The sequence below is a fragment of the Miscanthus floridulus genome, chromosome 7, assembly GCF_019320115.1.
Source record: "Miscanthus floridulus cultivar M001 chromosome 7, ASM1932011v1, whole genome shotgun sequence".
Classification (NCBI taxonomy): domain Eukaryota; kingdom Viridiplantae; phylum Streptophyta; class Magnoliopsida; order Poales; family Poaceae; genus Miscanthus; species Miscanthus floridulus.
In genome coordinates, this window is record NC_089586.1 from 8,267,838 (window position 1) to 8,279,414 (window position 11,577).

Sequence of the window (11,577 nt, forward strand, 5' to 3'; positions counted from 1 at the left end):
ATGAAGGGCGAGCTTGGTGCAAGCGGTAGAGTCTTACCGCCTGTGACCAAAAGGTCCCAGGTTCGAGTCGCGGTCTCCTCGCATTGCACAGGCGAGGGTAAGGCTTACCACTGACACCCTTCTCCAGACCCCGCACAGAGCAGGAGCTCTCTGCACTGTGTACGCCCTTTTCAGATTTCTCTCATCATGCTTTCGATGTATCTTCTGGCCACCATGAATTGATTGTACAAGTTTTTTTTTCTCGAACACATTGATTTCACAAGGTAATACCCCTGTCTAGAAAAGAAAGCAATTCTAGATGCATTATTGGTTAAAGTTGCTAAAGTTGAACCAAATATATAGATAAAAATATTAATGGCTATGACACCACATAAGTACGTATAAAAGTATATCTCACGTCAAATGTAACAATACTTGTTTGGTATCATAAAGTATTAATGCTTTTATATATAGTATATAAGTTGGTCAAACTTAAGATACTTAGTAGTGGTTAGCGTTGTGCTAGAGTTGCATTTTTTTGTGGACAGACAGTACAATCCAAGTTGTTCATTTGTTCGTATTTCAAACCCAAGAGATTGATTGCAAAGGTTTCAATTTTTTTAAACACGCACACAAACACACTCTCCAAGTCACTAAACAACCATCAGACATTGGAATTTTGGGGCTACTCCAGCTGTCCAGCACGCCCTGGAAAATGAAGAAATGAAAACTGAAAATTGATGGCATAATGAAAATAATATAGAAAAAATGACGACAATAGTTGGTTTCAGACAAAAGGGGGAAATGGGATATTCCTGGTACCCTTTCCACCTGTGCTTTCTTTATGGATATGATGATGAAGCGGACGTTGTGGGCGCGCCATTTCGGACCCTCCACTCAACTCTCCCATTGGTTCCTCTGCCCTGCCTTCTAGAACCTTCCACCGCCGCGCGCTCCCCTCGTCTGCCCCGTCTCATCCTTTGAGGGAGACCTTCGCCCTCGGCTGCCTCCCCGGCGCCTTCTCCCGGCGGCGAGCGGCCGTGCAGCTCCTCTCCGCCAGATTCTTGACGTCCGTCGCGCCGCCACCGCCGTCACTCGCCGCGAGGAGGGGACGCATTGTAGTGCCGCCGGAGGACTACGCCACTGCACGTACGTCGGTGTGCCTGCCTGCTTCCTGGCGCTGCTGGTTTCTGTATCTGCGCTCAGTTTCTTGCTAAAGCTGGCACCTTTATTTGCGACTGAATCTCAGCTAATTACAGCCTTTTGCTGCTAAGATTAAGATCTTTTTACTGCAAATGCTGTTGGTTCTAACTTGTTTATGTCTGCAACACAATAACCTTCTTGAATATTCACTGTTGATTGATTGAAATTCCATTTTGAGTTTCTCCGAGTAATCTGATCTGATAACATTTTGGGAGCAGCTGATGGTCTGAAGTACTATGATCTTATTGAAGGGAAGGGGCCAATTGCTGAAAAGGGCTCAACTGTGCAGGTAACGTATCACTTCCTCCTCACGCTTCCAATGCCCATTGCAGTTCCTTCTTAACTGAAAGTAATGCTTCTCAACTCTTAAAGGTTCATTTCGACTGCATATACCGTGGCATCACCGCAGTGTCAAGCCGTGAATCGAAGCTCCTAGCAGGGAACCGGAGTATCGCCCAGGTGATGTGGCAAACTGCACCTGATTCTTGTGTAAATTCTGATATCCCTGCTTTAGAACAATGAGAATTAAGATATTCGTGTGTCTTCTTCTAGTAGCCTTATGAGTTCACTGTTGGGTCGCTGCCTGGGAAAGAACGAAAACGGGACTTTGCAGACAATGCCAATGGGCTATACTCAGCGCAAGCGGCACCAAAGCCTCCAGCTGCCATGTACACGATAACTGAGGGGATGAAAGTAGGGGAAAGGTATGGAGGACTACTAGCACAAGTCAAGGCAAATAATTCAGCCTTTCCGCCTCTAGTATATTACTAACTTCATCTCTGTTATGTATATATATGCTGTTGGTCATGCAGAGGAGAGTAATTGTCCCTCCAGAGCTGGGATATGGGAAAAGGGGAATGAGTGAGATACCGGTACATGTTTTGATTTATTAAAATTTCATTGGTCAAGCAGATTGATTAGCACATTCATGTACTGAAGTTGTTTTGTTTGATTCCATGCTTCTTTGCAGCCTGATGCCCCCTTTGAACTGGATATAGAGCTACTGAAAGTCATTTCTCCTGCCGAAAAATGACCTTTTCTATTTGCATTCTATTTGCAGTGGATAGGATGACCTTTTCTATTTGCATTCTATTTGCAGTGGACAGGGAGCACTGAGGTACTTATGGAGTGTGCCAAATTTCAGAGGAATGGATTACATAATTTACTGACATTTGAGGTCCATGCTGATTAGATATGCAATTGTAATAACCTATGATTAGATGCATGCTGGGATGGTAGTTGCTGGGACAGGATTTTTTTTTTTTGTTCAAGACAGAAGTTTCTTTTTAGACAATAAGGAGAACTAAAGTGTATAAAATATTTCCCTCAAAGTAAAATACATGTAAAATTTATTGATTATATTGAAACAAAACTGGGCAATGAATATTCTCCGTAGTGTAATGGAGCATGTCTGAATATACAGGAAAAAAACGCAAAAAATGATCTGCCACTTGGTGAAGTGAGCTTTCTTGCTGATTCTCATCTAAAGGTCCTCAGGGCCATTGATATCCTGAATAAAAGAATAAATACCCTGTTGTTAGAAACATCAACTGTGCTATCAACTTGCTTCCTCATCAAGTTATGATAACCTTATATTGTCTAGGAGTTCTAATTAGTGTGAGCAGGTAATAGTTCTAGTATTGTTCTCTTTCCTTTTCAAAATTTGTCCTTGCATTCCTTTTGCTATCCAGAAGAGGAATGCTAAAATTTAATGACTTGTCTAGGAGTTCTAACTAGAGTGAGCATGTAACAGTTATAGTTGTCCTTTTTAAAGGGGCGTACCCAGTGCAGAGAGCTCCCGCTCTGTGCGGGGTCTGGGGAAGGGTGTCAGTGGCAAGCCTTACCCTTACCTGTGCAATGCGAGAAAACCGCGACTCGAACCCGGGACCTTCCGATCACAGGCGGTAAGACTCTACCGCTTGCACCAGGCCCGCCCTTCATAGTTGTCCTTTTTCCTTTTCAAAATTATCCTGAAGATAACATAAATGTGTCAAACATCAAATGGAACAAAACTGATATCTGTTTGCTTTAAAACTGCAAAATTCTTGAGACATCAACAGTAGTGACTCTTGAGAAAAAATACCTTGTTCTCAATCACTGCTCCATCTGGGATTTCTAGCTTGACGCCAGGTTTTGCTGTGATGGTCACTTTCCCCTAAAAGTTACAGAGAAGAAGTGTCATTACTCTATGTGTCTTCGTAAAGGAGTCATAACAAACAACATGGGAAAAGGAGCTGCAAATTGTCCCCATAAAGTTTTCTGCAACTTTTTAGCATGATACATGTGGTCTTCGAATAAATACATGAAACTTATCTGAACTAGGAAGGTGTTCTGCAACTTAGGAATATTATGAATTAAATGCTAGAGTCTGACCTTCTTGAACTCAGGACCAAGTTCAATTGAGGGATTTGATGGATTTGTTCTAGCTGAATTACGTGTAACAAAGCCGTCAACCAAGGTATATAGATCAGACTACAAAGCAAAAATAAAGGTTTTCATTTAGACAGCTAGAGAGCGCATTACATACTCAATTTTATTCAGCATAGCATACAAACCTGTACTAGCTGTAAATCTGATGTTGCCTTAACTGGTAGGAACCGGGACCTTGGAACGTTGATACCAATGGCGTGGTCAAAGAACTGGTCCAATAAAATATTGTTATTATATTTATATATAGTCATATAAAAGCATGGTGATGTACATAGTACTTTGGCAGTACTCTAATTGCTGCACCAGCTGCTGTTTCCAGCTGAAGAACTTTCACACCATCGACTTCCTGAAATTATATGTTATCCATTATAACTATATTTTTCTATTAAAATTCACACCAGTTATTAAGTTCATGAAGTGGCTCAGATGGAAAAAGGGTTTCCCAACGTTCACTCGTACCTTAGGATTCGGAATGATCTCCATCTTGAGTGCATCAGCTTCAACAAGGCGTTTGATGGCCTTCAAGTTCACCCACCTGCCAAACCAGTAGTAGCATTAGGTAACATGAGCAAGTTTGTTTAGAAGATATGAAATTAAAAATATGATCCTTACAGATTGTTGGTGGTGAATATCTTGAATTTCTCAATTGATTTGAACTCATTCACCTATGTTTAGAAAATTTTGGCAATGATCTCAGAAAAAAATCATACAATTACTTAGCTGTGATACTTATTATCAATGCATATGCAGTGCTATCTTAGAACTTACATGTGCATCAGGTACTAGTGCAATCTCCAGAAGCTGCACATAGAGAGAAGGTTATTGTCATTTAAACAGTAATCAGGCGTTAATGAAAAAAAATTTAAGGCCTGAACGGCTGCATAAACACTTTCCAAATAATAATACATTTTTTAATGTAATGGCAGGAGCTCTGCCTTTCAATTAAGATAGGAACAAGTAATAATGCATCAAATGACATTGCAAACTGGATAGCATAGAAAGACAAATTCATTGCTCCGGTAGCACAAGGAAACAACCTGAACTCTTCCTTCGTATGAGATCAGTGTGCCACCTTTTACATCAGCCAAAGTTTTCGGGGTGACTGAAAAGAGGTTGAAGAACTTACTTATCAGCCAACTGTCCAACTCCAAGTAATCTTGCTTTATCAGATAGTTACATACCTCCATGCAATATTCATTCTGCTTGTGGATCAAATGGTTCAGTATCTCTATTCAACAGTTAAGTACATTGCAAAGTAGCATGCTCTTTATTAACCAGAAAACTTGCAAAAGTAAATGGTAATGCTATTTACATAAGGATACTCATGTCAACAATAGCACCCATGTTATCCGAGTTTGCAATGAACACACTCTTTTCCCTGCAACAGGTTCAACAAAGAAAAGAATGTTATTATGTTAATGCAAGAAAACTCTGGATCAACAACAATGGGAGCTAAGGGTATATCCAGATTGATGCAGACCTGTGAGAGTAGTAAATCGAGCTTTCCACTGTTCATCAGTGATGGGAAGATATCACCATGGCCAGGAGGGTACCTGAAAATTTATATAAGGCAAAAGGTGTTGAAAGTTGGTACTAATGTTAGTGTTCATGCCGTGAATGTTCTCGTTGAGCTACATATAGCGATGGCTTACCAGCCATCCTTGTCGGTCTTTCCCTTGGATGGTCATGGCAAGAACTCGTCAGCTACCACACGAGGGTACTGGCTCTGTAATGATACAAATTGTTTTATTGCCAGATTAGCATATTTTCAGAGTCAAATTGGTAAGCTAAGGTAAAAAAAAAAAGCAAGTGACCAACACCTACAAAAGTTCTGCCTAGCGTACCTGGTTGAATGTGTGGATTTCAATGCTTGAATTCGCGTATTTCTCAACAATCTGCAGGACGAGCATAACCGTTAGCTTTGGGTCCCCAATAGGAAGAGGAAGAACTCGTGATGAAGAGAAAATTTACTTTCAAGGTGTCCTCACGGGTGTTGAAGGAGTTCATCGGAAGCAGCGGCACATTGCTGCCGTACTTCTTGTTGAGTGACTGTAAAAGAAATGATGCCACCAAGCGTCACCATACATACAAGATAGAAAGAAGATCGAGAGTGTTCTGAAGTTTGCAGGAACAACGCTGCATTAGTCAGTCGTGATGTTCTAAGTTAACCCACCTCGATCTGGATGACAATCAGGTCGAGGAAAGTAAATCCGCTGCGCACTTCGATGACGGATCTACATACAATTAACATTAGTTCCAGACAGCATTGTTGAGAGCTCTATGAACATGATGCTCATATTCAGATACGATACCAGCAGCCGCATATATATATGGAAGCAAAAGGCTAGAGCTTGATTCAGGCATTGAATTGAAACTAAACCGAAAGCAGACTTTACAGGGCATTCCTGAACTCGATCCGATAGATCTGGGCACGGCTTACTTGGGTCCGGTGCATCCCATGGTCGTCCCCAGGCCGCCGTTGAGCTTGAGCACGGCGAGCTTGTCGAGCAGTTTCTTGGTTGCCTCAATGTCTGCATTTATTTATTGCAGGGCAAATCAGCCTTGGCATTCACATTCCCGTGCATCAGAGTCAGGATTACGCAGCAGAAGAGTAGGCGTACCTTCAGGCGGGGATTCCAGGGTGTCGTACGGCAGCACCACCTCGTCGGTGGGCGTGTGGATCTTGGCCCACTCGATAAGCTCCTCGTCGCCGCTTCAAGTTCGCCGGCACGATGAGACACTGTCAGATCGATCGACATTTCTGGTCCGAGCAATTCTTCATCATGAGCTGATGGCACTTACCTGAGGTAGCGGCCGACGAGGCTGAGGAAGCCGGACTTCTCATTATCGCTGCAGACACCGCCAAGAAACCAACCAACCAGTCAGTGTCACCAAGACAGAGCATCAGGAAGGTAGAGGCCAGAGAAGAAAGAATTGCGATCTCGCTCATGGGGCCATAAGTACGTGATCTGAGAGCGAAAGAGTGCAGCAGACCTGATCTGCGTGAGGCCGGCGGTGGCTTCGCGCAGCTTGGCAAGCTTCTCGTCCGCCATTACTGCAACTGCGAGATGCGCGTCTGACGCCGGGAGATGGATCTGGGAGAGAGGAGGGAGACGGGGAGATCGGAGGAAGGAGAGGAGGTGTCGGTTGTTATAAGGCAGATCGATGGCGGGATGATGAACCACCCAAAAAAAAGGGGCCGTCGCAAGAGACAGCCCGTTACCCGCGGAGGAAGCGCTATTTTTATTTTATTTTATTTATTTTTTTCTCCTTATTGTTTATCTTAATATAGATGGAATGTTATCTTAGTAGGGGGGGAAATGTAGCTGGAATTTACCTTGGTTTAGCTTTCTCCACGAATTTGATCTGCGATGCTAGCTTGTTCAATATATTTTATCAGTGTTATAGATCTGGAAGAGATGGCATTCACCAAGACATGTGAGCCACAGCGACCATCAGAAATTCAGAATCATCAGGTTCAGAACTCGTGTTTGGTGCACTCAGACATCATGATGCCAAATTGCATATATATGCAACAATATCCTACCACGATTCTGCTCCAGGCAGGATATACCATTTGCAATGTCGGTCGGAAACACACAAAAAAATGGTTCACCATCCAATTCATCCTTCCACCGTGCATCCAACAGAGTTACAATTTCAGCATCTGTATCTGTATATACAAAGGATAACACATGTAATAACCAAAGAACAAAGCCAATGATTTCTGGCACACACTAATACACGTAGTATCTAACATTTTTTCCATCTACTCTTAGCCTATTGTTTTCTAGTGCCGACGTATACACATATGTGGAGGTAGTATTCAGGGTTCTTCAGGTTACTGGCGACCCAAAGGAACGGGATGTCCATGTCCAGCTCGATGCCTTGCACCCTAACCAGCTTCACCCTCGCTTTCTTGGCAGCACCCGCCTCTCGTGGACTTGCCAGGGCTTGTTCTGCCTCCTGAGAACTTCTTGAAGAGTTGGTGGTATCTAAACTGTCTGCAGCTGAGTCCAGTGCCCCCGCAGGCTTTGAGCTGAAGAACTCTGGAAGCAATGTTTGCAATGCATGGTCCAGGGTAATGTAGCTTCTACCTGCAACGTAGAGTGAACTACATGTGTTAAGGGAAACAACTAGCTTAGCCATACAAAAACATAAAAGTTCTGTGGCACCACATACCTTCAACCTTGCGAATCTCAAATGGCCGATTTATGTAGGACACACCTTCCCAGTCACTAACAGGTACTGCATCTTCTATATACTCAAGGTCTTCTTGAACATTGCGTACATATAATCGAACAGGGACCCTGCCTAACCATAGATTAATTGATCAGAGCCAGCAAGGTATGTGGGCATACCATAACATGGCATCACTTAATGTTATATAACTTGGAAAGTGTATTGAATGAAACTATGAAAAAAAAATCCAGATTATCGTATTAAATTCTTGTAACCACGTGAATGTTTAACATGAATGACAATATAAAAGTCCCAGAGCAAAAGAGCATACACGGTTTGCTAGATCCAGGAGATTCAGGTTCATCAGAATTTTGTTGACGTTGCCGCTCCGCGGAGGCTGTTCGTACTAACCCATCATCTTCGAATGGTCCAAGCTTAAGCCTGGTGGAGATATTTTTATACCCATCTACATTACCTAATAACAAATAACACAATAATGGTTAAAATGTGCTGGAAATGCATTTCAGAACATTTCACCAGCCAGAGATATGTTTGCCAAAGTGAGATGATGTTTCTAGAGGGTACCTTTCATTACAGATTCCCACAGAGCGACTTGATCAGCATGTGACATATTCATCACACTCTTACTGTTCCCAGTAATGATGAAGGTGGCCTGAAGAGAGGGGAAAAAAACCAAAATTACTACCGTCTCCTTTGTGATGGGACTTGGTGGTAATTTTGGTTCTCAAAACAAACCTCTTTCAGGGAATTCATGTAGCTCCACTTCACGCTATCTTCACCCTCGCATGGTGACAAGATTTCTGAGGGATATCCCCTAAAATGGACCTATAGTTGATACATAAGTTGAGTTTATATACAACTATATAAGAACTGAACAAGAGAAACGAACATGTGGTACCAGAAACATCAAGCTAATGCAGAAATTTTATCTCATAATTCCAGACTCCAACTGAAAACTGCCATGCATTAAAAAAATCCTTAAGTTTGTTTTTTCCATATTGCCCCCAGACCCCACTCATGTGGGAGCCTCCGGCACTGGGTCTGCCCTTTTTTTTTTTGCCCAGTCAAGTAAAGTGTCAAAAAACACCCAACGCTGTTCTTTTTAACCTAGCGACCTAACCATATAAACTGCGTGAGCAATCTTTGAAACGTTGATGTCTGTATGATTTCTATAAAGCAAGGGATACAAAGTGAATATCTTGCAGTAAAAAATGTTTCCATTATTTCAGATTGACCTAACTGGCCCTTCACTGAGCTGAATTGCTAACCTAGTAACTAGAGTTGTAGGAGTATGGTCCAAAATTAAGTCAAAAGTCCAAACAGAGAAAACTTCAGGGGTAGAGTTGGTATAAAATACATAGTTAATAATAATTCAAGCTAACAAAAATATGAAACATAATGTAAATAGTTTATGAAAGGAGATATATCAGTCCGTCTTTGCATATGTATATTACATCAACAAACCACAAATGACAGAGAACATACTACAAACCAATCAGGTACATAAAAGTACATATAAAAGTAGAAGTGAAAAATGCAGCCTTACTATTAGATTCCATGGTCTTTCTGGATCTGCGCATAGAAGGTCAAAAAGAACACCAATCGGCACATACCTAAGAGTGCAAAAATAAACAAATAAAATAAGGCAGTCAGCAACTTTAAAGAATATTGAACAATAGCATGCGCTTCCATTATTTATCTCAACAGTAAATGACCATCAAAACTATATGGAGAAAGTAACATATGTTACCATTTTAAAGGCAGCCCTTTATATTCAAACCAAACAGTGTCAACACCAGGTGGGAGCGCACTGCTGAAATGAGCCTTTATAACAGGTATCAAGAAGGGCAAGTACCCAATTCTTGGCCCCAAAGTCTGTTCAAGACAAAAAGAAGATACATAAATGAAACAGATAAGATTATGGAGGACTAACAGCGTATGCCAAAACTCCAAATATTTCTCAACACGAAGAACAGTCCTGTAAAGGGAAGTATAGGCCTTTCCATAGAAACAAAAGGCGAATAGTAGCTTTGCACTTTTGTTGTACTCAGGGTAGGAGGGGGTAAATAGATGAATTTTCAGTGAATTCCATAGAAACACTAGTATACACCATCTGAGGGCACATAAGATGCCAACTAAACAAGCCAAGGAAATAAAAAATAGAGTGCACACATGATTATCAGACTGGAATCATGCTCAGACAGGTATTAACGACAGACACAACGAATTCTCCTGTGTTGTAATCGTAACAGCGACGGAGCACACCAACCTTATATACTAAACCTTATCACTGGCCACTGCATAAAACTTTGCAGGGATCGGTAGAGCTAAATTCAACTCCTCACACAAATGGAAGGAGTAGGTTCCAGAAATTGACCCGGGAGTCATGACGACCCACTGATATTCAACTTCAAAATATTAATTAACCTAGACAAGATTATAAGGCTGGCATGAAGTTTTGCTTGGTTTGCATTACACAGTCGTGGGTGAAGACAAGGATTTTACAACCCGTAGTTGGGTATCTTGTACATGGGTTCAAACAAAAGATTGGCAAATCCTACAACAGCAGCTCAATTTCTGATGTGATGAGCACAAACGGCCTGTACTGCGCACTACTGTAGTGGCCTAGAAACTGAGCAGCTGTGATCTTAACTAACGTAACAGTTAAGCGAGGCAAGCAATCGGCAATGGAGTAGCACGAGGGAGAATTCCTATCCTGGGAACAAAGCGAGTTCGCAGCAGAAATTGCAAGCGAAGGGCAGGAGGCGGTAGGTAGCTGCTGAGGAGGGAGCGGGTCTCCGTAGGGGAAGGGGGGGCATACGCACGCATACCAGGAAGGGCGGCGGCGGCGGCAGTGCGGTGACGTCGGCGTCGTGGAGGTGGACCTGGAGCGGCACGGCGCCGGCCCAGACCCGGCGCGCCGCCTCCTCGGACCACGCCGCGGTCTCGTCGTGTGGGGCAGCCATTGCCACCGCCGGCGGGCAGATCTCGCCGGCTACGACGCTGGGCGGCCGGTCCCCTTGCCTAGTCCGAGAGGGTTGGGGGCTTGGGGCGGGGATGGCGAGAGAGACGGCGGGCGGAGGAGAGGAAGGCGAGCACGGCCGGGTTGCGAATTTGGGTCGGGTTCGGTCGCTGGGCCTGGCCCACCAGTCAGGGAGACGGGAGGGAGAGCCGGAGAGTTTTGTTCCCGGCCGAGGTCCGGAGCGCAACACGCACTCCTCGCGGGCTTGGATGCTCAGCTGGTGCCGAGAGGAGACTTCCAGACAAGCCAACAGAATGTGAAGAGAACATTCGATCTACTTTTAAAATATTTAGATATAATACTTGGTAATATAAGTCTAAAGACAGATAAAGTACTTAAAACATGCATCGGAAAAGCTTATTAAAATATCTAAAAAAATGAAACCATTGAAAAATATACGTAACGTCCAGATAAAACACTTGCAACGTATGTGTGAAACATATGAAACATCCAAATAAACACAATTGTAACATACGTCTGAAAAAACAGATGAAATAGTGGGAACATAAGCTTGCAACGAACGTGTACAACCATTGCAACATATGCAACATCACGATCTGCTTTTGTAATATCCACATGAAACACTTGCAGCATGCCTATGAAACATATGAAAACTTAAAACATAGGTTTCCAACATGTGTTTTTCACCTTTCTTTCGTACGGCGCAATGCAGATTGGGGAACGGCCAATTCTGGCCCGTCGGCGTCCGAGGATAATGGGAGGTCGCCTCGGCCAAGCCG

General features: G+C 43.0%; 2 protein-coding genes and 1 pseudogene across 2 annotated transcripts; 1 reads left to right on the plus strand and 2 right to left on the minus strand.

Moving 5' to 3' along the window:
- The first annotated feature begins 783 nt into the window (after window positions 1–783).
- LOC136465007 (peptidyl-prolyl cis-trans isomerase FKBP18, chloroplastic-like) lies at window positions 784–2,291 on the plus strand. Its single transcript, XM_066463917.1, has 7 exons — window positions 784–797; window positions 842–1,128; window positions 1,401–1,471; window positions 1,555–1,641; window positions 1,738–1,886; window positions 1,997–2,054; window positions 2,153–2,291. The coding sequence occupies exons 1-7, from the start codon at window positions 784–786 to the stop codon at window positions 2,213–2,215; spliced, it is 729 nt and encodes a 242-aa protein (XP_066320014.1). The 3' UTR covers window positions 2,216–2,291.
- Window positions 2,241–6,742, minus strand: LOC136462473 (UTP--glucose-1-phosphate uridylyltransferase-like; annotated as a pseudogene).
- Window positions 6,743–7,208: 466 nt separating this feature from the next.
- Window positions 7,209–11,035, minus strand: LOC136462474 (autophagy protein 5-like). Its single transcript, XM_066461569.1, has 8 exons — window positions 10,647–11,035; window positions 9,566–9,690; window positions 9,362–9,428; window positions 8,551–8,640; window positions 8,380–8,467; window positions 8,126–8,269; window positions 7,795–7,926; window positions 7,209–7,709 (listed from the first exon to the last, which is right to left on the minus strand). Exons 1-8 carry the CDS (start codon window positions 10,779–10,781, stop codon window positions 7,393–7,395), a joined length of 1,098 nt encoding a protein of 365 aa, XP_066317666.1. The 5' UTR covers window positions 10,782–11,035; the 3' UTR covers window positions 7,209–7,392.
- Between the last annotated feature and the right edge of the window lie 542 nt (window positions 11,036–11,577).

What these genes read in the sequence shown, in the direction of transcription:
- LOC136465007 (XM_066463917.1), top strand. An exon ending in GGAACCGGAGTATCGCCCAG is followed by an intron (nt 1,642 to 1,737) that starts GTGATGTGGCAA and finishes TTCTTCTAGTAG; the next exon opens with CCTTATGAGTTCACTGTTGG. An exon ending in GGGGAATGAGTGAGATACCG is followed by an intron (nt 2,055 to 2,152) that starts GTACATGTTTTG and finishes GCTTCTTTGCAG; the next exon opens with CCTGATGCCCCCTTTGAACT.
- LOC136462474 (XM_066461569.1), bottom strand. Translation starts at nt 10,781, where the DNA reads ATGGCTGCCCCACACGACGAGACCGCGGCGTGGTCCGAGGAGGCGGCG. An exon ending in AAAGGGCTGCCTTTAAAATG is followed by an intron (nt 9,429 to 9,565) that starts GTAACATATGTT and finishes TTGCACTCTTAG; the next exon opens with GTATGTGCCGATTGGTGTTC. An exon ending in TGAGATTCGCAAGGTTGAAG is followed by an intron (nt 7,710 to 7,794) that starts GTATGTGGTGCC and finishes TCTACGTTGCAG; the next exon opens with GTAGAAGCTACATTACCCTG.